The sequence below is a fragment of the Neolamprologus multifasciatus genome, chromosome 18 (genome assembly GCF_963576455.1).
Source record: "Neolamprologus multifasciatus chromosome 18, fNeoMul1.2, whole genome shotgun sequence".
NCBI lineage: Eukaryota > Metazoa > Chordata > Actinopteri > Cichliformes > Cichlidae > Neolamprologus > Neolamprologus multifasciatus.
In genome coordinates, this window is record NC_140456.1 from 26,388,876 (window position 1) to 26,413,558 (window position 24,683).

The 24,683-nt window shown below is 42.1% G+C and overlaps 3 protein-coding genes across 4 annotated transcripts; 2 read left to right on the plus strand and 1 right to left on the minus strand.

The window, feature by feature from the left end:
- Nucleotides 1-1,401: 1,401 nt before the first annotated feature.
- Nucleotides 1,402-10,808, plus strand: LOC146498143 (angiopoietin-related protein 1-like). Of its 2 annotated transcripts, none has more exons than XM_085141680.1 (5): nucleotides 1,402-1,991; nucleotides 4,752-5,548; nucleotides 7,285-7,478; nucleotides 8,561-8,831; nucleotides 9,647-10,808. In XM_085141680.1, the coding sequence occupies exons 2-5, from the start codon at nucleotides 4,762-4,764 to the stop codon at nucleotides 9,832-9,834; spliced, it is 1,440 nt and encodes a 479-aa protein (XP_084997806.1). In that variant the 5' UTR covers nucleotides 1,402-1,991; nucleotides 4,752-4,761; the 3' UTR covers nucleotides 9,835-10,808. The 2 variants fall into 2 exon arrangements, with proteins under 2 accessions (XP_084997806.1, XP_084997804.1); XM_085141678.1 differs by having other exon boundaries at nucleotides 1,406-1,991; nucleotides 4,724-5,548.
- Nucleotides 10,809-16,083: 5,275 nt separating this feature from the next.
- Nucleotides 16,084-21,463, plus strand: tada1 (transcriptional adaptor 1). The gene is made up of 8 exons (XM_085141681.1): nucleotides 16,084-16,211; nucleotides 16,790-16,881; nucleotides 16,989-17,054; nucleotides 17,271-17,365; nucleotides 18,340-18,552; nucleotides 19,098-19,249; nucleotides 19,436-19,592; nucleotides 20,285-21,463. Exons 1-8 carry the CDS (start codon nucleotides 16,129-16,131, stop codon nucleotides 20,435-20,437), a joined length of 1,011 nt encoding a protein of 336 aa, XP_084997807.1. The 5' UTR covers nucleotides 16,084-16,128; the 3' UTR covers nucleotides 20,438-21,463.
- Nucleotides 21,464-21,873: 410 nt separating this feature from the next.
- On the minus strand, nucleotides 21,874-24,032 carry LOC146498145 (transcription factor Jun-like). The gene has a single exon (XM_085141683.1). The coding sequence runs from the start codon at nucleotides 23,639-23,641 to the stop codon at nucleotides 22,670-22,672; it is 972 nt and encodes a 323-aa protein (XP_084997809.1). The 5' UTR covers nucleotides 23,642-24,032; the 3' UTR covers nucleotides 21,874-22,669.
- Between the last annotated feature and the right edge of the window lie 651 nt (nucleotides 24,033-24,683).

The following is a 24,683-nucleotide window of genomic DNA, read 5'->3' on the forward strand; positions in this document are numbered from 1 at the left end:
TTTACTCCTCAGACTCATTAAGAAATATATTCTTTTAGTTTATCTGGGATTTTTGTTATTGTGTTTTTGTTTTTATCTGCTTTCATGCATCTTCATATCTTCATTCAGAATAAACTGGTACAATTATGGTATTTGCGAAGGTGAAGCTGGGTGGTAGTAGAGTAGTTCGGCCACAAGGAGGGGCTCACAGAGAGGGGTGGATTTTATTTTTTACCACAGTGACAGCTTAAGTCTCGAAGTTCAAAGTGAACTTTCACAGAAATTATCCACAGATACAAAGGATGAAACTCCATTATGTGCCTCCAGAATATATACTTTACATATACTTGGTTTTCAGAAATTTGAGCAGTGAGCCACTTCAGGTGGAGCATGGAAGACCAGGTGATTTGTTTAGAGTTTAAAAGAGTTTGCAGATGTTATTATGCTTACCATGTTTTATTGTTAAAGGTTGATAATAATAATGGAATATGGGTCTTAAATTATTGATTCTGCAGGACATTTTTTCAGCTTCTGAAATGGCACGTGTTAGAAAAAGTTTGGTAACCGCTGTGGAGTCTGTAGTAAAACATCATGTTAACTCAGAGAAACGGGAAAATTATGAGGAGCATTTTGCTCAAAGAGTAATGTCTGTTTTCATAATATATTTGAATAATTCTTTTTATTTTGAAAAGTAGCAAAGTCACTTTGATGTCTTCAGACTTACTGCAAAATTATTTCAAAATAATGAACAAATTTAGAATTATTTAGTTTTATTCACTGATATGATTTTACTTGCTCAGAAATCTGGTATTACCAAGGCTAAAACAATTTATTTACAAATTAAAGATTTAAAAAAAATATTATTAAAAAAGCTTTTTCCTTTTCAGATTTTCAGATTTCAAAAACATTTTTAAAAATAAAGATTTTTCATTCCTGTTTGCTGTAATTTTTCAGTTTCACCCACTGCAGTGAGACTCACTATGTCGATCACGCACAAACAAACATATGCCCTCACACATGTGTGCGTCACACACAAGCACCCACACACTTCTACACAGACACATTTCTACAATATGAATCCTGTCTTGATTGCTCAGAAACAATACTGTCCTCCCACATGCTGAAGTATGCCTCCCCACACAGAGAATCCCCATGCTTCAAAGCCTGTGCTTCCTCTCCGGTCCAAAACATTTAGCTGAGGGGCGTTCTTTTTTGTTTGCAAAGCCCTGTGCATATTATCCTCATACCAAATAAGCACAGCTGCCAATAGCTCTTGGATTGCCTCTGGAGGAACACACATCCCATATAGGGAGTAAACACGAGAGAAGCACTCGCATCCAAAAAACAGACCTCGTATTATTATGCTAGAGCTACTGGATCGCCAGAATCACTCAGTCATTAGATTTGAGTTGATAGGAAACAGATTTGCGTGGAGTAAGCAGACTGTGAGAAGTAGTTAGGTGAATGAAACTGACAGATGAATATGTGAGTGAGAGGGAGAAAAGGAAAAAGTCCATCAGCTTTCAAGCCTGACTGGCATGTTTTGTGTGTAGGAGACCAACTAACCCTGCAAACCAGATCTTGTTAGGATTTAAAAGATGGCAGAAAGATTGTTTTTTGCATGTGCCTTCACCAGTAACTGACTCACAGCCAAGTGCATTCATCACTTTGTGGTGAAACTTTATATTAGGAGGAGTCTTTTCCCCAAACTGACATCAGAGGAGGAAGGCAGGGCCAAAGCCTCTACTCAGACTACAGGAGGGGAAAAAAAATCACACCATCAGCCCCTCTCGTTCTGTATATGGACCACCCTCCAGTGTCCTCTTCCAGTTGACAGTTTCTGCTGGTGCCATAGCATAGTGTGCAGGCCGTTAATCTCAATGAGAGCAAAGTCAGAGGGAGACTGGGAGTGAGGAGATGGGAATGGAGAACCATCAGAGCAGGCACGCGTGAGACACCGAGCTGGGTTCTACCTGCAGCTCTTGGACCACTGATTGATCTCACTGACACAGGTTAGACTTTTGCCTGTTTTAAGATCTCAGAGTGGCATGTGAAGTTTCAGAAACTGATGTGACAGTATGTGTATTTTTGAACTATATGCTTATTATTGAATCTGTAGATCTTTGATGAATGCAAAACACAGAATTAAATGCAATGTACTGAGTATAAATCTTCTTCTTCCGATGGCTTTAGAAGGATCCATGGAAGGACTGTTAATCTCCTAAAGGAAATATGTCTAATGTGAACCACTTGGCCCCATTCACCATGTTTAATGCTCATGTTTAATGTTGTCTCTTTAGCAGACAGACTTAATCAGTGGCACCGTCGGAATAACTTGTGGTCTAATCCTGAAAGAAATCTGCTGGCTCCGAGCAAAAGCCACAACAAAGTTTGAGTGGGATAAAAAGGAGGGATATGCGATTTGCCATAATATATTCTGTATGTTGGTATAACCAGTTTGATGGGACCGTAGGGACTCGTACGCTGTGTTCACAGATATATAAAAGAAAATCCTTTAATCGAGGAGCTTACCAGCACACAGTGGTGCCACTTAGAGTTAGTGGGCCATTTGGCAGAGTCCTCCTAGTTCTCTTCTCCGCTGGGGAAAACCAGCCACCGCAAAGTTTGACCCGTCTGGTTGCAAAGGACTGTATTAATATAGATGAGGTGGCTGGATCTGGTCAGGTCTGGCTCTGACCAATGAACGTAGAGGTGAAAATACCCTTTTAATAAGTGAAAAAAAGAGGGAGAGAAAAATGAATGCTGTGGCCGAGTTGATGAAGACCAGCAGGGTGTGAACGACAGAGAGAAACCTGGTGGTAATAACTGCAGATGAGATTCACAGCTGCGGCTGAGGAGCCTCTATGTAAACACTGTCACTCCTGTCAGACCAGAGTCTGTGAGATTCATATTGTGGTGTTGGAGACATACAGATGGGCCAATTGCTGAGCCTTAGCTATTGAAGGGAGGGATGACCGGTGACTACAGAAAGACAGGAAAAATGCACTCTCTGAGTAATGATAACTGACTGCCTGTGCCAAGGTGTTTTTGAAGCCCGACACATGGGCCACTTTCATTAAAGCGCCTTTTCCTTTCCCATCATATGGTTTGTGATCTATGCCGAATAAACAGAAGCTAGTTCCATATGTAAAAGCTAAAACAAGCCAAAGCTTTATTTCTATCAATGAGTCTTTGTGCTTCATGAGAACACAAAAAACTTTCCCTTGAGGCGAGCATGTTTTTTTTTCCCTGCAAGGATGATAAAAGGGTACTATTCTGCTACGGGAGCATTCTGAGCTTAGGTAATGCTCTGGGATCGGTCCCGTTTACTGTGGTCAGGGCTCTTCAATGCAACTAAACATCAAGTTAAGGCCACAGAAATGATTCAATGCCCCTGCTGTCTCTGCCTCGCGATCATTAATTTCTGCCTTCGTGGGCATCTGTAAAAATCCTCAGCAGATGTGTTTCAGAGCATCAGCGTGATGCAGTTCATATCGTGCGCCTGTCAGAAGTGTCAGCTGAAGGTTCAGCTTCAACTCATCCACCAGACTGCCTTCTGGTTGGATTTGGCTTGACTGCCAAAGTCAGCCTGACGCTGTTGTTGCTCCACTTCCAGAGCCAAGCCATGTTACTGAATATGAGAAGGAGGGATCTTTCACTTAGCATGCGCCCACCCCTGCTTCTTTTCGTTGCGCTGTCAAAACCAATAAGATCAAAACACCAGCTTTCTTCCCAAAAATAGACTCCGGAAAACATTACTCATAACCCAGGAATTCCCCCCCCCCCCTTTTTTTTTAAACTCTGCTCTTCATCAAACATGCCAATTTATTTTATTTGTCACCAAAACTCAAATGTATCTGCTTTCTAGCAGCCAGGAAGAAATGGCAGAAGTTAAAGTGAGTCAGAGAAACCCAATGACTACCACCTGCTGCTTTCTTTGCTCATTACCAGACTAAAAATGTCTGCACCTCATGAAACGCAGACTGCCGCTGGATGCTTCCCTATTCAGGGGCATATTCAGCATCCTCCATGGCCACAGTAACACAGTTTTCTCTCAAGTATATTTTAATTTAATTTAATTTTTTCACTTGGAGTTAAATCTTTTGTCAGATTCTTCTGTTTTATCCACATAAGCTGGTGCCGGTATGGTGAAAGACTATAGGGGAGATTTGCAGAAGGTCTGAGCCATGAGGTCTACTGAAATATTAAAAACAGATCTCAGCACTTGTTCACACCCGCCCAGACACCTGATACAAATGTGGTAAGAAAGAGAACTCACGAGGGAATGTATTTAGAATAGGAGATTTTAAATACACAGATTCCTGCTGATGAACAAACAGCTTAGTACGTGAAAACAGGTGTATCTCAATTTTCACTTTTGTAAAAACTATTTAGTTATTGGTGCTTTTTGACTAAGTTTTGCAGCCGCACTGGATTAAACAGATTCAAAGGAGAAAAGAGAGCCTCTGCAAAACTTTAGTTTTCTTGTAGTCTGCCTGTTAGAAAGATGATCAAATGGAAAAAGATGAGTGATAAAGATAAATATCTGAACCAACTCTAGTGGAGTCAGTTTATTTTGATGCTACCAAAGTCTTTTTAGAAGAAGGTACCCACTGATGTCCAGATCTGTGGCAGGGAATTTGCAAGGAGCTGCAGGTCAAATATGGTGTTTTCATGGAAAACTCTAGAATAACACCAACCTAATTCCTTATGTATGCAATGCGTTTCTCTTTCCTTTTCATAGATCTGTATGTTTTTTTGATAACGCATAGAGGAAACACCATGGGACCTGGAATGTGGACCGTATTTATTCTGCTTGGTCTGTCCCTCTGGAGCAACAGTCAAGCCTTTACCAAGAACCCCATCCTCTCCCGGATAAGAAGGGCCCCAGAGGCCAATGGAGAAAACAAAAAGTGCTCTTACACCTTCCTGGTCCCCGAGCAGAAGATCACAGGCCCCATCTGTGCCACCCGTGGTTATTCGACCGACAAGGATCGAGTGACACGCCTGGATGTGGCCTCGGTGCGCGACCTGCTGTCTAAGCAGCGTCGGGAGATGGAAACTTTGAAGCTGGTGGTGGACGTCGATGGCAACTTGGTGAATGAGATGAAGCTGTTGAGGAAAGAGAGCAGAAACATGAACTCCCGAGTGACCCAGCTCTACATGCAGCTGCTTCATGAGATCATCCGGAAGAGGGACAACTCGCTGGAGCTGGCTCAGCTGGAGACACGCATCCTCAACGCCACCACCGAGTCGCTGCGCCTGGCATCCCGTTACAGGGAACTGGAGGCCAAATATGCAGCCCTGTCAGCCATAGTGAATAACCAGTCAGTGGTTATAGGAGCACTGGAAGAACGCTGTATGCAGGTGTATAGTCGTAGGCATGAGCATCCGCCTCTTGGACCTCCACTGGTGCAGGTGGTGCCTGAGAACATTCCAGTCAATGTGCCACGTTTCACCAATGAAATCCAGAGGTTTGCACGGGAACGAGGCTCTCGTTCCGGTCCGTCACCCACAAGCGGTACCCTGGAAGCCCAGAAACCTCCACAGAGAAACTTCAGCGCAGAAGGTTAGAGAGTTACTCATCCATCCACAAATCCATTCATTTAATCCCTGCTTCAGTCCCAAATATCCAACACAGTCATGGTAAAATGTAGAGCAGCCTTCACAGGCCAACCACAACAAAATAATAATCCAAAATTTTGAACACAGCTGCAGGTGGGCCAGTGTCCCAACTTCTAAAGGTTAAAGATTTTGTAAATTCAGCTCGCACCTCAACAGAAGGAACACAAACCAGGATGGAAATAAAAATGCGCTAATGTCTGAATAGAGGCATGCAACCTAAAGTAGAACAAAGAAAGTCCTATTCAGTGAGATTTTGCTCATCAACAGATCTCCCTCAGATAGTTCAATTACCTTCACCCAAGAATAATAGAGTGTGTTGAACTTCAGTGCAGCTGTGTGCAAAAGATCCTTCATAAAACTGCAACTGCATGTGAAGTGCAGACAAAACTCAGGCTGGCATTACAGGGGCCGTCCAAACCACAAAGTAGAGGTAATTCTGTTATATAAGTGAATGGACTATACCTTTACCTTATTATCATAATGTGAGCGACTTCCTCATCCTTTCTGTAAACTCACTTCTACACCTGCTAACAATGAAAAAATTTACAATGAGAATGTTAAATTAGCTTGAGAAAGGGCAGACATTATTAAAGAAAGGTTAATAAGATATCTACTTTTTTATTACTTCAAATGAGGGAAAGTTATTTCTTATTATAGTGACTTAATAGGCCAATTTTCTTCTACTGCTCTGTAGTTAACTTTGCAGACCTACAATACATGTGTTTTATATTACTCTGCATGCTTGTGTGACTTTTTTTTCCGTGTTTACTGTTTTTTCCCGCATATTTCATTTTCTGTCAGACATTTCGTTCCTTGTAATGTAAACTCATTGTCTCAGTGCTCTAATTTAATCTGCCCTATGAAACCCAATTGGGGTTGGATGATAGGTTTGGTCAAAATTGACCTTTTGTTCTCTAGAGAAGTGTGCTTTGTGAAAATGTAACATTTGAAACCACTTACCAACAAAATGGGATTAAAAAAAGAGAGGAGTAGCCTGCAATGTTACCCAGTGATTTGTGAAGTCCTTTTAAAGCCTCAAGCTGAGCATTTACACTTTGCAATCTTGTCAATATCAAACAGGGCCATACTTACAAAATGAGCATCATGTTGTATTCAGTATTCATAAACTCAACAGAACAGTTTTTACTGATAGCACAGATTAAGGGAGTGCAAGGTCCCTGTTGGCCTATACAAAAAGTAGTCCACGCTAACTACATCTTAGCTAGGTTAGGCTAACTTGAGGATAGTTTGTTAATCTAAGCTGAAGCAAATTTGATTTCTTTTGGGTTTTGTTTTGTTTTTGTTTTGTTTGTTTTTTTTTCTAATTTTTGTGCATTGGAAAAAAGAACTGGATGCTCTAAAGTCCAATTCAGTTTCTTATGTAGCATAAATAAGTTACTGGCTGAACCTAATAGCAAACAGTACTGGTAAAAGCTAACTAGCCTAGCATCCGTTTCCTTAACAATTCAAAAAGCCTAACAAACCTCACCTTCAGATTTTTTTTCTCAGCTCTTTGATTTTTCTAAGCATATACAAATGTGTTTTTAGTAAATCTGATGATTTTTTTCCTACAAAAATGTAGAATGTTTGTCCAGCTCTCTACTTTCTTGATAGAGCTAGATTTTCTAGTTCTCTCTTACTTTTATCAACTGTATCCTCTCTTATTCTCTTTTCCCTCAGGCCCATTCAGAGACTGTCTTGCAGCACAGGAGGCTGGCTACAGCACTAGTGGCATGTACCTAATCAGACCAGATGAAGCTGAGAGGCCAGTGCAGGCCTGGTGTGAACAGGACATAGACAATGGCGGCTGGACTGTCATCCAGAGCAGAAGGGATGGTTCAGTTAACTTCTTCAGGAACTGGGAAAACTACAAGGTGATGACTATTGCACTTCCTCTGCCACATCTCTTTCCCCTTCTTTTCTTCTTTTAAAAGTGCTGTCAAATAAATACTTGGCCTATCCAGAGATAACAATGTGCTGTTATACGTTCCATCTAGAGGAACCACTGGGGTGTTTGAAACAATTCCCTGAGCCTGAATCTTCATGTATTCACTTACTGTAAGGTATAATGCCCTGTCAGCAGCACCATTTGTTGGAGATCCTTTTTTATTTTCCCATTATGAAACATTAGCTGTCCCACTAGGAAGGTATGTTCCACAGCTCAGCTGGAGCCAAATTCTTTCCAAACTGCTTCTACTACAGCGCCTTCCTGGGTGGATGGTTAGTACTACACCACACTATATAGAGCCCCCTCATCAAAGCAAAGTGAGACTGAGATTGAGTACATCATTGCTGGCAGCCTCTGCAATCCGGAGTTCCATTCAACCAGGTCAAGGCTGGAGTCTAAATTGCAATTTCCAACATTGATTTACCTCTGTACTCTCCCACAAAGCCACCACACACATACACACACCACAGAGGAGGCCTCAAACTCAAAGCCTACATCATTCATCATTTGCTGGCTCCCCGAACTAATCCGCAATCACAAACCTCAACCTCTTTTACCACGTGAAGTGTTCTGGCGGCATGTAGCCAGACATAGATGGCTGGTGGTTTTTCAACACAAGTGGCCAGGCCAGTTTCACTATTAGCAATGATCCAAGAGATCATTGCTGTGGGGTAGGAGCAATGAAGGAGGATTTTGAAGACAGATGGCTTTTCCAGCATAAACTCTACAGCATGTCTTCCTCAGGAATTTCAAATGCAGGATGGTATCCGTATATCTCAATGTATTTATTTTTCCTTTTTAATTTTCACTTTTCTGCAGAATCATGTCATGAGAAAGACCTTTCTCATTTGTTCCCCTGACAGTCACTCATCATCGCCGACAACTCCTTTTTATTTTCCTAAATAATCCTCATGTTTCTAAACTCCACGGGTAACCGCAGAACAAACAGTGTACATTGTTTTCTGTGATCTTTTTTGTAACTTTCCTTTTAATCTTCCTTTGACTCAGAGCGGCTTTGGCAACATAGACGGAGAGTACTGGCTCGGCCTAGAAGGCATCTACGGCCTCGGAAGGCAGGGGGACTACAAGCTGCTAGTGGAGCTGGAGGACTGGATGGGCAAGAAGGTTTACGCTCAGTACAGCAGCTTCCACTTGGAGCCAGAGAGCGAAGGCTACCGTCTGAGGCTGGGCACCTACCAGGGCAATGCTGGGGATTCTCTGAGTAGCCACAACGGCAAACAGTTCACTACTCTGGATCGAGACAAAGATGCTTTCTCAGGTAAACAATACTGTGTGATTGTCACACATAGTCTTATCTGAAGTGTTGAAATATACATTTTCTCTTTGAATAATTGAGACCATTAAATTATTGGAATCTGCAGTCTAAGTGGTCCTACTTGATTGGTCAAAACATATCAGAATCGACTAACAGATTCAAAAGGGAACACACTTTGACACGAGGCCAGGTTTGTTCATATCAGTGCATAGTGGTATATGTAAAAGATGGGATGGGTCTAAAAAACTGTACTTTACACTTGCATTCTTTCTAACTGGGGGCAATGCAGCTGATTACAAGTTTACAAAGTTACCTCAGTAAACATTTTCACCTAATTTAGTTTATGGTCTCAATACTTTGTTTCAAATATTGTTTATCACAGCAAGATGCTCATTTCATAAATATGGTTACAATTACTGTAAAATAGACTAGAAAGCAATGTATGATTTAAGGCATGGCTACTGTATGAGCACGTGGTGTCCTATATTTGTCGCTTTCAGAAAAGCTTTACTATCACAGTCAATTTTTCTCACTTGATAGAAAAAATAAAGACTGGGTTCCATCGCTAGAAATACTTTTTCTATCCATCATCATTGACAGACGTATAAGATAACACAATACAATACAATGTTATGTTATATGTGTATACACAACACAGAACGCTAATCTCAAGATAACAAAAGGACAAAAACAGAACAAAAAGGGAAAAAAAACTTATAATTTTTTTAAATTATAGTGTTTCCTATAGGGCAGTGCTAATTACCTCCCTGAGAAGAATAACAAATAAGATAATCAATTCTTCTGTTTCCCATTCGCAGGTAATTGTGCCCATTTTCATAAAGGAGGCTGGTGGTACAACGGATGTGGCCAAACCAATCTCAACGGTGTCTGGTACAACGGAGGTGTCTACCGTAGCAAATACCAAGATGGTATCTTCTGGGCCGACTATGGCGGAGGTTTCTACTCGATGAAGTCTGTCCGCATGCTGATCAGGCCCATAGATTGAGAAGAATGCATAAGCCAGGCTGGTCAAGGGGCAGCTATGTAGGCCAGGGCAAACTTGACTCCGTCTACATTGAGCCTAGCTTGAAGATGGAGTTTACCAATCGTCAGACAGTGACCTGAACTCTCTGCTATAAAAGACACAGATTCTGCTTGTTCTCCTTTTGATATCATAGCTGACTCAAACATAGACGGATTTACCATATTCCTATATGACTGCTCATAGGAAGCCATACTGCTCCTTTAACCACCTAATGTGTATGACCGAGAAGGTGAATTAAGAGTATATGCCTACGTTTTTCACTAAAATAATGGTAGCTGTCTCTGATTAAGAAACCACAAAGTTTTCTTATTAGTATATGACTTCATGGAGCAGAGAAGCCACATCATAAAGGAACTTCAGCGGCTGTGATTTCATTCCCACGGTTAGCATCACAGGCTCTTAATGCAGCTCGTCCTACCTCGCCAACATAAACGTCTGGAGGAAACACACGTATACGGCATTTAACTTGCTATAGTTGCTGGTAGCTGGAAAAGATATTTTGTTACTACGTTATAGATTTATCTGGGCTCTGTATTCACTTCCAGATGTGAAAGAGCAACACATTAATGAGTTGGAGTTTATACGTTTGATTACATGGAAAGAGTGGCGATTTTATTTTTAATCCCTACACTTAAAATGACCTGTATACTGCATGTTAAAGTACTTTGAGTGCAGAAGACCAGAAAGGATAATTTATGTGTATAATTAAGTTATCATTACAGTGAAAGGGGCCAGGTGTCCTGAGGGAAATAGTAAATGATCCTGAAGAAAATAGGACTAATTTCCTGCACTGTACGCGACAATCATTCTCCAAGTGTGCTTACACGTATGGAAATTTGTTTTATACGTTTTTCTCATTTGGCTGTTGATTAAACTTCAGTATGACTCTGTGATACAATCATTGTTGGGAGGGGGAATAAAAAAGATGGATTTCCGTTTTGTTTTGAGTGGTTTTCGAGCATGAAGAATATGCCAGCCGAGCGTGTTGAAAGTTAGGCATAGGCATGGGGACAGACAACGAGAAACACATTTCTGAAAGCCAGACGGAGATGGAGAGAGAAATAGAGGGAAGGAAGGGGAGGAGGAGATGAACTGGGATGGAATGGGTCCAAATTTCCAAGTTATTTTTTCCAGCCACCCAACCAGCCCCCTACCCGCACGACCTTTTTTTTTTTTTTAAACACAGAGAAATGTACATTCTTTCCACACAAAAGTGCTTGAACTGTATGTTTTTGTAATTTAAAAAAATCTCTTCTCAACAAAGACACCCGTCCCTGCACCCTGTAATCACTGGTATAGATGGAGAGCAGCATCCTTTTAAGGAAAACCATCCCTGAGGAGGGGGTTGCAGAGATGTAAAATGATGGGGATGCATTTGAAGAAATAGCCAGTTGTTGTATCCACAACAACACATTAAAGCCAAGCAGCCTGTAGTCTCGGATCTGAAAATAGGCTCACATGTTGTGCTCACCCACCACAATGGCCTGCACACCCATGTCTTTAAAAACTTTTATAAAGCATGAAATATGAACCGGGAACACGGGTCAAACCCAGCTGGACAGGGAAACATGTTTATGGACATGTAAAAAAAGCAGCCGCTAATAAAAAAAAATGGCATTACAATCTTAAAATTAAACAGCAATAAAAGCCAATGAGTCACAATGCTTGGCAGAACAATATTACACAACCAACAGTCACTAAATGGGAACATTTAGGGTTCACTTCAGGGGACATTCTTGTTCAAGTGGTTTCAAAAGAGCTCTTTTTATAGGCTGGTTTATCTGTTCACCAACTCAATAGGCTTACTTGACTTATTAATTATTAGTCCTGTTCTGTCTTGCTGGTTAAAAGTTGTTTTCCACGGCTAATTCAAACGAGTGCTATGACACTTAATAGAAGAAGGATATGCAAAATCCAAAAGTTCCAGGGAATTCCTGGACCAGTTTGCAACACTTTGAATTTGACACTAATAAGAGTTGTCTTAAATCTTTCTGCCCTGTCGGCTTTGTGTTGATGAGCCAGACCATCACAGTCTTCAAGTGGTGTCCATGGATGACTGGTTTCGAGCAAAGTCATCAACGCCAGGCGCACAACTTTGATCACATGGAACACATGAATACTTTTTCTTTCTTTTTCAACCATTGTGTACTCCCTTTGACAGTCCAAAAGAGTGCTCTTAATGCCTTTATGTCTATAAATCTGTCTCATTATAACTGTCAAAACCTCTGTTTCCTGAGAGTTTGCCTGCATGCATGTCAATGTTAGTTTAGAAGACTGAATTTAATTACATCAGAATATCTTGCAAACAGGAAAATTGAGATTAACGGTATAACTCTCATGTGTCTCTAATAAATCTGAAACTAGCCACCTGGCGTTTAGCTTACTTTGCCATAAAACTCAAAAACGCTTCCAGTCAGGATCAAGAGTTATAAAAGCAAAGCAAGTGGATCCAAAGCTTACAGATTAATGTGATATACCCCCTTTTTTTACTTCTAAAATGAGAAGTTGAGTAGTTCTGGAAACTACCCCCATAACACTGATTCCACGCAGCTGAAAAGATGAAAAAAAGTGCAAAGCTATTAAAGCTAATTTTAGTTTTATTGTTTGAGGATTCTTCTGATTTTAAGAGGATATGTCTTCTGTATAACTGTTTCTGTGCTCAAGTAAGCTAAGAGCTAGCAAAAAAGCAAATAAACGTGAAAATTAGAGGCCAAGGGCTTTAATCTGTCACAGGTCTGAAAATATATAAATGCTTATTGAATCCTTCATTTAAACCTTTAGCCTCATCCATCCATCCATCCATCTTCATCCGCTTTATCCGGGGCCGGGTCGCGGGGGCAGCAGCCTAAGCAAAGGTATAAACCTTTAGCCTCATTGAGATCTATTTTTCAAGACAGACCTGTGAACAAAATAAAACACATACAAAAAGTTAGACAAACAGGTACATGTACACAATTTTTAGAAATGCACAAAAGTAGCTTCATAACATTTTGGTAGTTTGTTCCATTTGTAGGTGGAGAAATATTTCAATCCAATTTTTCCAATTTCAGTGTGAACAACAGGTACAGCTAATGTTTAAAATGTCCCACGGCCTGACATTGTAAGAGCTCCGTTTAAATTCAGTCAAGGAGATAAGCAGGCAATCTTTGCAGCAAAGAGCCTTGTAAATAAACATCATACAATGCTGCTGTCTTCGATTTACTGTACATTATCACATTTTGTTCTCTCATATAAGATACGATGGTGACCAAGAAAACAATCACCTGTAATGAATCGTAATTTACGGTAGTACACAGAATCAAGAGGCTTCAACTTGAATATAGAAGCAACATCACCATAATCAAGCGTAGACAAAATTGGCACATTGCACAATGATCTTACTAATCATGAATGAGAAACAAGATTTGTTTCTATGTAGAAATCCAATCTATTCCTTTAATTTTCTTAAAAGGTGCTCCGCATAAATAAAATAAAACATGCAGAAATGTGACCTACTGACATATACAAAGCATTTTAACAAAGTATAGGCCTACTGCTTGCTGAGAAGTGCAAAAGCAGGTTTAGATACCTTTCTAGACCATGGTTGTTCTCTAAAACACTTTTTTGTGCTTTAATGCAAAATCTAGACGTCCTGTCCATCCCTGTCCTCCACTGCTACCCCCTGAGAAGCTTTACTGGATTAATTTCAATACAAATTTTCCCAGCTTGACCAAGGAAAAGGACGCTGATTATAACGGACCACCTTCCTGTTACAAATGTGCCTCTAAACCCTCAGTGAGAACAGACCCCACAAATCAGCCAGTGTGGGTTGCTCCAAGTGTAGCCTTCCAATAACTTGTGCCGGTGACACACTGAACCCTCACAATTTTAAACAGCCTCACAGGGACATGGAAATGCCTGATTAACCCACAAAAACCAAACCCCTGCACAGCCTCATGCTGGAACTGTGAAGGTGACATCCTTGGCTCTGGTGAAAGGACCACACTCAGGTCTGCACCAACTCAAAATACCTTGCCAGCAGACTGGGGATGGGCGAACGCTGCTGCGGTGTGGTCCTCTGAAAACCACTGCACGTTTCAGAGGTAAAAGCCCTCCTTGTCACTAAGTGAAGGTACACTGTCTACAGATTTCAGGCTCAGAAGATCCCTGACAGTTCGCTGCTGTTTGCTATAAAACATCTGCTGTTGGGGGAATGTCCGTGAGAGTGACTCATTAGCTCTCAGAAGCTCACTTAGTGTCAGCAGCAAATCAGCAGACAGGATGTGGAGCTGTTTTCTTTGAAAATAAGCTCCATGATGAATTTTTTTGCTCTAACTGGGACGGTTAAACAAATCCGTAACTAAGTTTGTTGCTAAGTGCCCTTTTGATTTAGGGCTCAACAGACACTTGTTTAAGATAGATCATCGTTTGGAGAAATCTGGGAAGGCTCACTTTGCTGTGGACAGCTACAGTCTCCAGTCTGTCCTAAAATTTCCAGAAGAGTGATAGTGTGTTTAGCTTTGAAGCAAACAAGCAGAGGCTGAGATTGTGAAAATGATCTTTATCTTGCTGAGGGGTTTTTCTCCAAACTAAGCAGCACATGTGAACCATAGAACATTTGCTCCTTGAGTTTCAGCTGCTTATTAACAGACATTTAGTCTGTTAAATGCATCTAATAGCAATGAAAAATTCAGATGGTTTTCATCGTTCTTGCGTTTGGCATGGCAGGCTTGTTTATTCTGCTAAAGCCGCGAAAGCCTAAGATGATCAAATGCACATCCTTTGTAAAGACGTATGACCTCTGAACACTGCAAGTTAGTCACGTAACTGAGGACCCGCTAATAGCCTACAGTATGTCTGTATATGTTCAGTGATTGCACTCATTTTGATGAATGACATGAGTCAGCCTGGTTAAGGCTTTAGAACCTCATGGGTATGTGGGAGAGGGGCGAGGAGGACCATCTATTTGATGACTCAGCTGTTTTTACGCCAAAGTTAAAAGAGTGAAGAAAAAAAAAAGGGCCTCCTGGCCTAAATCTGCTCTGGAGAAATATTATCTGTAAAGGACAACATATGGAACCACGGAAATGCTTTCTGATGAGCACTGTGGAGAATTGAGGTTTCTAACCTCAACTGGTAACTCTAAAGCTACATTTTTTTGGTGAAAGCAGAAGAAATAATCACTTCATAGAAGTGTACTGGCTGATGTTATAGCTGTTGCATTCCAAAGTAGCTGTAGGTGTGAGTGACTTTTGAATTGAGTGGAAATTTTAGTGGTTATAATGGGAAGTGCGGGCAGGCATGCTTTATATTGGAGGGAAACTTCTGTGATCATTAGAAGTGTTTCTTCTGGTCTAAGGGGAGCTCAAAACAAAAAGTAAAAAACCCATAAAAACTCAAAACCTAGTCTGCAAAATGTTGAAAAAGCCTAGAGCATGAAAACAGGACAATGTGACCTTTCTCTAAGTTTGTCTTAAAAGGTTGCAACACTGCTTTACGTGATTTGTTTCGAAGGCTTTGATCACATTCTTCCCACTGGTCTTGCAAACTGACTCTGCAGTCATTCTTTATACACGTCAGCGCAGACTCTAAAGTCGTGTTAGCACACAAATGCTGTGTTCTGAAAGCTGTTCACTGTTAAACACAAAGAGCTAAGATTCTGCTTGGTAAAAGACAGACAACATTTGGGGGGGCATCTTGACCTCTTTGTTATGCTTATGAGTTTACAAGATTAAAAGCACTTTTATTCAGCTCTTCTGCATCAAGTGGACACCAGTGGGAGAAGTTTGTCCTCAGGGTTAAAATACATGCTTTCATCAAAGTTAACCACGTCTTTAGAGAGCTTGTCTGGCAGAAGGCCTTGAAGGCAAACCTCACTAATCTGTGTACAAATATGAAAATGATACCACACTGCCATCTAGCGGCGCAGTCGTTTGTAACAAAACCATATGGTTTAGTTATTCGTTTTACTTACATTGTGTTTTCCGCTTCTTTTTGTTGTGTGATTGAGTATGTTATTTATCTTAGCTTAGTCATTATATCTATTTAATTTAGTCATCATATTTATTTAACTTAACTTATTTATTGATTGGTTATTGACTTTTTAATAGATTTCATTTAACTAGTTAGATTCAACAAATTTCAGCCATTAAAAAATGCTAAGTGCTTTTCTGTCTTTTCGATTCATTTTGTGAAATGTATTTTCTAATATAAAGTTTATAGGTTTAGGGGGGGAAATGTTACTGTCGCCGATTGATGACGTAATTGTAGGCGTTTATGAACGTCATGGCGGCTCATGCTAGCGAGCTTGAGATTGCAAAGAAGAATTTAACGGATGCAATTGGCGATAATGTCAAACAGTAAGTGAAGTGTTGTTTGTGTGCTTGTCTTTGTTCGTAGTCTTGCGTTTTGGTCCCATTTCTGTGCCACTGAAATGAAACGGTGACAAACGTTAATTAACTGCGCCTTGGACCAATTAGCACCTAGCTATCCTCTGCTACATTTTGCAGGATTTCCCCCGTTGTTGACATATTACTGTAGCATCTCTTTGGTATTTTTTTATGTCTGTGGTGAAGGTGATGCGTAAGAAAGGTGAGATTTACCTTGAGCTTTATTAGCTGTATGAACTTTAACGTTATGGCGGGTTTGTGTAAATCCAACTTGACAATATTTTGAAAAGTAGTGTACCCCGAGTTGGCCAGAAGTGAAACTTAACTTAAAGACGACGAGTAAAAGAAACAGGAACAGCACTGTTGAGTATTTGTGATTTAAAAAGTTAATAGCACGTGAATAACGCGATAAAGAGATGTAATGACGTGCAGATGGTGCTTGTGTGTATGTATGCGCGTGTTTCTGTCTGTGTCCAGCATCACTTTGTATTGTAGATGCACCTGAGTTATGTGTGTGTTGGTGCTTGCTTCTTGTTTCCTCCCTGCAGTTACTGGGCAAACCTGAAGCTGTGGTTCAAACAAAAGATCAGCAAAGAAGAGTTTGACATTGAGGCGCGTAGGCTGTTGGCACAGGAGAATGGTCAGTGTCAAAGAACAGCTCTCCTCTGTGCTAATGTGTAATGTAGAAATTATAATAATACTATTAAAAAAAAAAAGGCTTATTCTGTGTTTCCTTCATCCATCCAGTCCATGTTCACAATGATTTTCTCCTGGCTATTCTTACACGGTGCCAGATCATCGTCTCCACACCAGGTGAGTTTTTTTATTAATAACTGAATGCCTCTGAAATTGTGGCTGAACCTATATTTTATAACAGCTGACATTTTATGTATGTATTAAGCCATACCTTTTTGTCAGGACTGGCTTAGGAGCTGTTGAGATTAAAATTCAAGACTATTTCACCAAATAAAATGGGATCTCTGTTTGTGTCTTTCATGCACCTTGTTGTGTGTCCTTTTTGTCCTCTAGAGGGTGCAGGGTCATTGCAGTGGCAAGGTAGCTGTGCTTCAAAGCCCGGCAAACCGAAGGGGAATAAGAAATGTTCCTCTAGGCAAAAATTCGACGTAAGTCCTCCTTCATATTTTCATCTCCGCACGGGCTAGATATGTTCATGTTGGCAACAATACTGCTAAAACTGTTCCCACAAATTTATATTCTTTGACAGAGGTTGCACACACACCTTTAATGAATTGTTGAAAAAATACTTCTTATAAGGTTCTCCTCTCTAAATATTTTAGTTGCCAGGTAGTGTAACCAGTAAACTTTTATTGAGCTGCTGCTCCATTGAGTCTCTCTGTGGATGAGCTTTATCTCTACTGTGTTGGTCTGCAACTAGTGATGATAATCAATGTTCTGCTTTGCATTCTCAAAGGGCTCAGCATAGTGCCACATGACCCATTGCTCCTGCTGAAGTTTCTGGTTCTTGGGCCATTCAGTTCACAGCAGAAAAAAAAGACTGTCACCAGTCGAAGTCCGTCTGACTATTAACACAAGATCCATTTAACTCTTTACCCCTTGAAAGCCTTCTAGGAGTAACCCTTAAAGCTTTTTTCTGAACTGAGTAGTTTCTCATATTTCAGGCCTGCTTATAGAACAGGTCATTCAGTAGTAGTAGACCAAGTAGACCGATGAATACTGGGGTGTCAAAATTCATAATTAAGGGTACAGTGGAGGTAGATGCCACAACAGCAACCTGACCAGCAAACCAACTGTTAGGGAAACCACACAAAAAGGGCCTGGGCTTTCAAAATAAGAGTAGGGGAATGGTCCAACTGTAAATCAGCCATGGGTGATTTCATTTTCTGTGGCATGATTTAAAAAAAAAAAAACCCAAAATGCATTTTTTTTAAAAAAAGGCTGAAATGAGTCAACAGATGCACTTGGGTGGCCATCCTAAGTAAAATGTATGTGTGCGGTACACTTAAAAAGTAAAATCATGACCGAGTGTTACAGCTGCAAGGTTAGCCACCTCTAAAGAACAGCTGTGTGCTTGAACAGTGGACTGACAATATCGCTCGGATGCTTGTGTGTCCTTCAGCATCGTTTCCAGCCTCAGAATCCTCTGAGCGCCGCCCAGCCATTCAGCCCAAGGGAGGGGGGAAGTGAGGAGGAGGAGCTGCGTCTCAGCGCCCACACTCTGCTGCTGCCCACACGGGGCCAACTGGAGGCTCGCATGATGGTGACCGCCTTTGAGGTGGGCTTGGATAACGTCACAGAAGATGCCATCAGCACCATGATCTATGCCGTTGAGGTATATACTAACAGTTCAACAGAAGAGTGACTGTTTGAGCCTCAGTGCACCTTCATAAAAGCTGAGAGTGTGACGCAAGTGATTCTTCTGCTTTTTAAGTCTGACATTGTTTAAACATCCGTGCAGTGGTTTAAATGATCAGAAAGAACATGCTCTGCGTCATTTATTATGCAGCACTGACAGCTTTGTTTTCTCCAGAGACTGAGCAGAGCTTAGTCACACCAAAATCTAACGAGATGTTTACCCATTTGTTGTTGCCAAAAGCAGGAGGGACATCAGTTGTACTGTCTGTCTGTGTCCTTGCCCAGCCCAGTGTCTTTTTCACTCAGCTGTTTGAATTAAGTTGAGTTATGAAACAAGTATATAGAATATATATATGTAGTAAAAACAGAGGTCTGTCTTGATTCCATTATCAGTGATCACTTGGATTAAACTACACTAAGCTATCAGTCAGTTTACATGCAAAAGCTAATGCGACCTGTTGCACCTAGGGGAGCCATTTTGAGTCTGACTGTGCACTGACTCAGTGCTCTGATTTATTTCAGCACCACTTGAAAGATGTCCTGACTGCCGTAATCATGCGGAGGAAGGCGTATCGATTACGAGACAGCCGTTTCCCCTACGCCTTTGGCAATGACGTCACGCCTCAACCCTATCTGAAAAACAGCCTTGCTGCTTACCACAGTGTTGCTGATTGGTAGGGACTCCAGCTTTTGTTTGGCTGTGAGAATTCTTAGTATAAGAAAATGCATTTGATACAGAAAAATGTGTTTGCCTCTCATTACTGCAACTTCATTAAATCTTTTTAGTTTTTATGTTTGCATCAGTAGCTGCTTTCTTTTGCTGTCAGTATGGACTAATAGTGTACTTTTTTCCCTTGAAGTCCGCCACAGAGTGCTTCCCTCCCTGCAGGCCCACCACCGCAGGTGTCACCCGATGAGGCTGAGCAGCAAGCTGTTCATTTGCTGGCTTGTTCTGCTGACAGTCTTCCTGCACCTCTCCCTCCAATCAGCATGTTTGATCTCCTCGAGGCTTTACAGGTAAGAAAATGTGCACAACTGGTCCTAGCAACATCAGCATTTCACAGTGAGTTTGTTTGGAACAGCCCAAAGGAAAGGTTGTGATATTCCCAGGCAAGTGGTCAAATAATACAACCTTTGACCCTGTTAAATGTGATGGAGTTTTTCACCTTGAAAATTTGTGTGTGGGATTCTTAGAATGCTGTGAAGTTGTGTAATAGTCCACAAATGAGTGTGTAATAAGACTGATATAAACTCATTTTTCCAGCAAAAATGCCAAACTTTTCTAAGTTCTGGCTTCAAAACTGTGTGCAGTTGCTGCCGTTTTTTGTCTTATAATTTTCGAGCTGTCAGTTAGAGATAACAAAACTCATAGCTTTTTTTAAAATTTTCTAACCAACCTATAAGTTTGAGGTCTTATTGCAGAATTGTTAGGCTGTTTGCCTTGTTTACTGAATAGTTGTGTTTACGCAAAAATGCTGTTTCCCTCAGAAATGCATATGTAAGGTGTAAAGGTTTATATCTTCATGTCTCACTCTTCATGTCAGCACATGAAATTTCCCACTCGTGGGACTAATAAAGGTATCTTATCTTTTCTTTCTTTACTCTTAATGCTGGATTCTTTTTTTTTTTTTCCCCAAGCCTACCTTTCCATCATTTAATTATCAGAATTGAAATGGTTTTCTCATCTCTTTTATACTCGTTTAATGCAGGTTCACCACGGCGTGATGCCCTCCCACACCATGTACGCCCTCAACATGGAACGCGTCCTGTCACGGCTTTGGCACCCCAGCCATGAAGAACTAGAGCAGGACCACGTCCACCGGCAGCGCATAGCTGCTAAAGAGGGCGTGCTCGTCAGCTGAGAGCCCCCGGCCACAGGACTGTGCACAGACTATGGGGGTTATCAGGAACCAAACACAAGAACGACCCCCAGATAGATATAATTTAGGAACTCAACTCTTTGTTCAAGAACTTAAAGCTGTTTAGAACCTGGAAAAATTTGTGTTGCACAGAAAGATGGAAGACAGGTAAGATCAAAAGAAGCTGTTGGATGAGACCAGAGCAGGCAGTCGGCTCCAGTAATCAACTCCACCAGTCGCTTCTGGCAGACAACCGTCATTTTTTTTCAACTTCTGATCCATAGTAGAATATAGTGTTTAATTTTATGTACACTGTCTGGGGATCCAGTGCAGGATGCAGTTGTGGAGTTGGATAAGATGCCTTAACAGACTAAACCCTGTCTGAGTTGCCTCGAGTTCCTATTTGTTCACATTGTCAGATATGCATCAAAACATCCTGTAAAGATACAGAAAAGCACATATCTAATCCTCAAGTGTTGTGTAAATAACCAGTTCACAACATGACATACGGCACGTATAAAAGATTACAAGCATTTAAATGGTCATAAAAGTCCTGGACAGAATATGCAGGTGTATTTATTTAATGGCTGATTAAATCTTGTGTCAGGCTGAAGTTGAGGGAATCTATGAGGAGCTTATCTAAACCAATGTACCAAGACTCAAGTTAAACATAGAAACAGTCCTGTCATAACAGGGCCAGGGTGTATCAAGCAGTGAGTGAAAGCACCTGTGTGGGTTTACAGTCTGTGTGTAGGGTCTTTAAACTGCCAGACAGCTGCCTCCTCCAATCATTTACCAGCTGGTAAATGATTGGGCTTGAACATGTGTCCAATCATTTACCAGCTTCTGGTGTCACTGTTGGGCTAAAGAGTCTGTTTTTTTGTTTTATTTTGTTTTAATTTCTTTCCAAGTAATTGAACATGTGCCCCTCTGTTCAGGTTAAATGTATAAAATGTATACATTTGTACTTTTTTTTCTACAGAAACTTATTTATATTACAGACAGTTGAGAAAATAAATTTAAAAAATACGCCTCCTCCTCTTTACAAAGTATCTCTTCTCCACTCACTCCCTTCAAGTGTGTAAACAGAGCTGCCTCGGCTTCATGGCGTTTCTTGTAAAAGAGTCACCAGCTGTAGTGGGAGGACGGTGACTATTACTCGCGCGCGCGCGCACATACACGCCCCCACCCGTCCCAGCGCTCGCTCGGGACCTCTTGCCATATTTGGCTGCCTGCGGCTCACTTCCGACGCTTCGCTGTCCAATGGGCGTCCGAGTAGCTTCGGCAACCATCGGGTGCGCCTCAGCGAGCTGGTGACTCAGTCTCCCGTCCGCCCCAGTTTCTCCAACAACAAACACTCCATGTAACACACTGCAAGACTATCCGGTCACCTCCAGGCTCATTTATCGTTAATCACAAAGCCACAACACACATCCTGCTGCATGTCCAACACTTTTATTTTCTCATATTTACAGTTAAGTGCTCAAAATACTGCGTACAAATATTACTAAGTGTTAACTTGAGGTTTAACATTAGTTACAACTATATCACAAAGTTGCTTGAAGGTAAGTATTAAGAAAGTAAGGCAGTTTTGTCAGTAAACACACACCTATGAGTCTTTAGGGAAAGGTGTGAACTTTTGTTGTTGTTGTTAGTGTTCTGTACATATAATCGTTGGTGCCTGGGATACTCAGTGCTTGACTCATGTCTATATGCATACGTTGCTACTTGACATAGTGAAAGGTTCGGTTCACATTGTGTCTATGCAATTTGAGCCCACATAAGCCCTATCTCTCCTCCAGTCAGGATGCAGGACATGTGTGGGCCACAGTCGAGTGATAAGATGTGGACACTTGCCATAGCTGGTTTGACAGATTACAGATTTCATTGTGTAGCTTAAGGTGGAAATAAATGACATAGACACAAAACAAAATGCCAAAAATATGTAACGAGCCAGATCAGAGGCGCTGGCAGAGCCAAGGTTCCATCTGAGCTGTGTGCGCCTGTGCAATAAGTTTGATGGCTTCTGCTCTGTGATAATTCACCGTTGCTGACCAATACCAAGTATCTTGTCAGTCAGCCTCCGTGTGGATACAGTCTGAGCGGATATTTTGGTGAAGGAGAAAAAAAACAATGCGCTGAGACTTCCCTGAAAGGCTGAACGGGCCACTTTAAGCTGCATTTGGTCCCCGAGCAGTGTCCCGTGGTTCTTTTTATTTTCTTCTCTTGGCAAGTCTAGTAAGCTTGGAGCTGCTGCGTCAAAATGAGCTGGCAGCCGCTGTTAACGTGGTCCATCACCTTTTGTTTGAGCAGAGCCAGCTCGTCCCGCAGGACGTTGGCAGAGGAAACCAACTCCGTGTTTTGGCTCTTTAGGTTTTTGACCCTGTCCTCCAGTCGGGCGATCCTCTCCAGCTTCCTTTTCCGGCATTTGGACGCGGCCACCCTGTTCCTCATGCGCTTTCTTTCAGCTTTGATGCGCTCTTGGGACTCCATGTCGATGGGGGAGAGCGGTGGGGTCTCGCCGGACATCTCCGGGACCGTCTGTGGCTCCTCTTTGAGCGCGTGTAGCCGTGAGTGCTGCGCAGCCACCGGCAGCTGGTGGTCCATGTGGTTGTGGGACGGCTGTGGGGCCGCCGGGTAACTTGTAGGTGGAGGTGGCTGTCTCTCGCCGGCAGGTGCGGGCGTGGAGCCTATTACAGCCCGAGTGAAGCTGCCCAAGTTGGTGTACTCCGGCGGCTCCGTGCGCACCGTGCAGCTGTAGGAAATCCCGCCGCTCTCGGGCGCAGCGGAGCCGGATGTCATGCCGTTGGCCGAGCCGGTCTGTGGGTCGGGCTGGGCGGCAGGTATCTGCTGCTGGTAGTGGAGCTCAGCCAGCGCCCTCACAAACCCCTCAGCGAAGCCCTCCTGCTCGTCGGTGATGTTCTTGGGGCAGACGAACTGGGTCGGGGTGGGAGTTGTCAGCCCGTTGCAAGACTGGATGATCAGTCTCTCCAGTTCAGGTGAGGCCAGCTTCAGTAACCCGACATCAGGGGACGTCAGGATGTCCAGAGCCTTGGCGCCCAAATGAGGTTTAAAGTTCTTCGGGTCGTTCAGATTCAGGGTCATGGTCTGTTTCAGGGTTTTAGGGTTGAAGCCGTACACTGCCGCCCCGTCACGCTGAGAGTTGGAGGCTTCGTCGTAGAAGGTCGCTTCCATTTTTCTGGACATAAAGTTTTGTTCACCCTGAGGGAGATCTTTCTTTTTCTCCTTTAAAAAAGAAACGAGAAAACAGTCCAAGGTCGACTGTTTACATAGGTCCCGTGACAGTCCGTCAACTGGATTGCGATAGAGTCCGCCTATTGTTGAAGTTCAACTCACTTGACAACTTTATGTCCTGGGAAAACTTTTCTTTTGTGCGCCCAGCGCTCATCAACAACCAAAAATTGTCCCCCCGCCGCCGGGTCTCCGTGTCCGGACACACCGAATGTCTTCCGTGACTTATCCTCGCTCCCAAAAAGTAAAAACAGTGCCCGAAAACGTCTAATACTTTCTATCACTTCCAACGTGGAGACGAACTTTATCCACCTCTAAGCTGCAGCTCGCCTGAAAATAACAATGATGTCATTTCTACAGCCAGCGATTGGCTGGAGATGACTTGGTAGGCGGGATGTGTCTAATGACATGCAGGTTGCTCTGACAACAGGCCATATCCCCGCCCACCGCGATGGTTTATGGGATTAGGTAATGCAGACAGTGGAGCAATGTACTCTGGGATTACGTAGTGTTTTTGAATATTTAGTTACCCGCTCAATTACTAGTTATCCCCCGAAGTGCGCGCTGAGGGTGCGCAGAGATGAGCGCTGATTGGAAATGAACCAGGAATCTTTAAATAAGATGTTTCGGATCAGGAACATGTGATTTAAGTAGCTGTAGGTTTCACAGTCTTAAATATTAAAAAATAAATCACAACAAAGAGATAATTAACCTGCTTGAAAATGCAGAAATTATGGTGATCAGTGTGTGTGGCTGTACAGGAAGAACTACACGGGACTTTTGAGGAAGTGGGCACAGGTTGGCTGGTAAAGCGGGGTTAAAGACAGGAAAGAAGAAGAACCTGACCTGCGTTGAGAGCTCCTTTGTTGCCCACAAAATATGTGGTCCTACACCTGTGCTGGTTTTAAGTTTCTTTTTGATTTCTTGCTATGTGAAGATGGCATGTGTCCTCAGCAGTGCACATATTTACTCGGAAAATGTGTACCTGTGCCATACA

What these genes read in the sequence shown, in the direction of transcription:
- LOC146498143 (XM_085141680.1), top strand. Translation starts at nt 4,762, where the DNA reads ATGGGACCTGGAATGTGGACCGTATTTATTCTGCTTGGTCTGTCCCTC. An exon ending in GAGAAACTTCAGCGCAGAAG is followed by an intron (nt 5,549 to 7,284) that starts GTTAGAGAGTTA and finishes CTTTTCCCTCAG; the next exon opens with GCCCATTCAGAGACTGTCTT. An exon ending in GGAACTGGGAAAACTACAAG is followed by an intron (nt 7,479 to 8,560) that starts GTGATGACTATT and finishes CCTTTGACTCAG; the next exon opens with AGCGGCTTTGGCAACATAGA.
- tada1 (XM_085141681.1), top strand. Translation starts at nt 16,129, where the DNA reads ATGAACGTCATGGCGGCTCATGCTAGCGAGCTTGAGATTGCAAAGAAG. An exon ending in ATTGGCGATAATGTCAAACA is followed by an intron (nt 16,212 to 16,789) that starts GTAAGTGAAGTG and finishes TCCTCCCTGCAG; the next exon opens with TTACTGGGCAAACCTGAAGC. An exon ending in TACCACAGTGTTGCTGATTG is followed by an intron (nt 19,250 to 19,435) that starts GTAGGGACTCCA and finishes TTTCCCTTGAAG; the next exon opens with TCCGCCACAGAGTGCTTCCC.
- LOC146498145 (XM_085141683.1), bottom strand. Translation starts at nt 23,641, where the DNA reads ATGTCCAGAAAAATGGAAGCGACCTTCTACGACGAAGCCTCCAACTCT.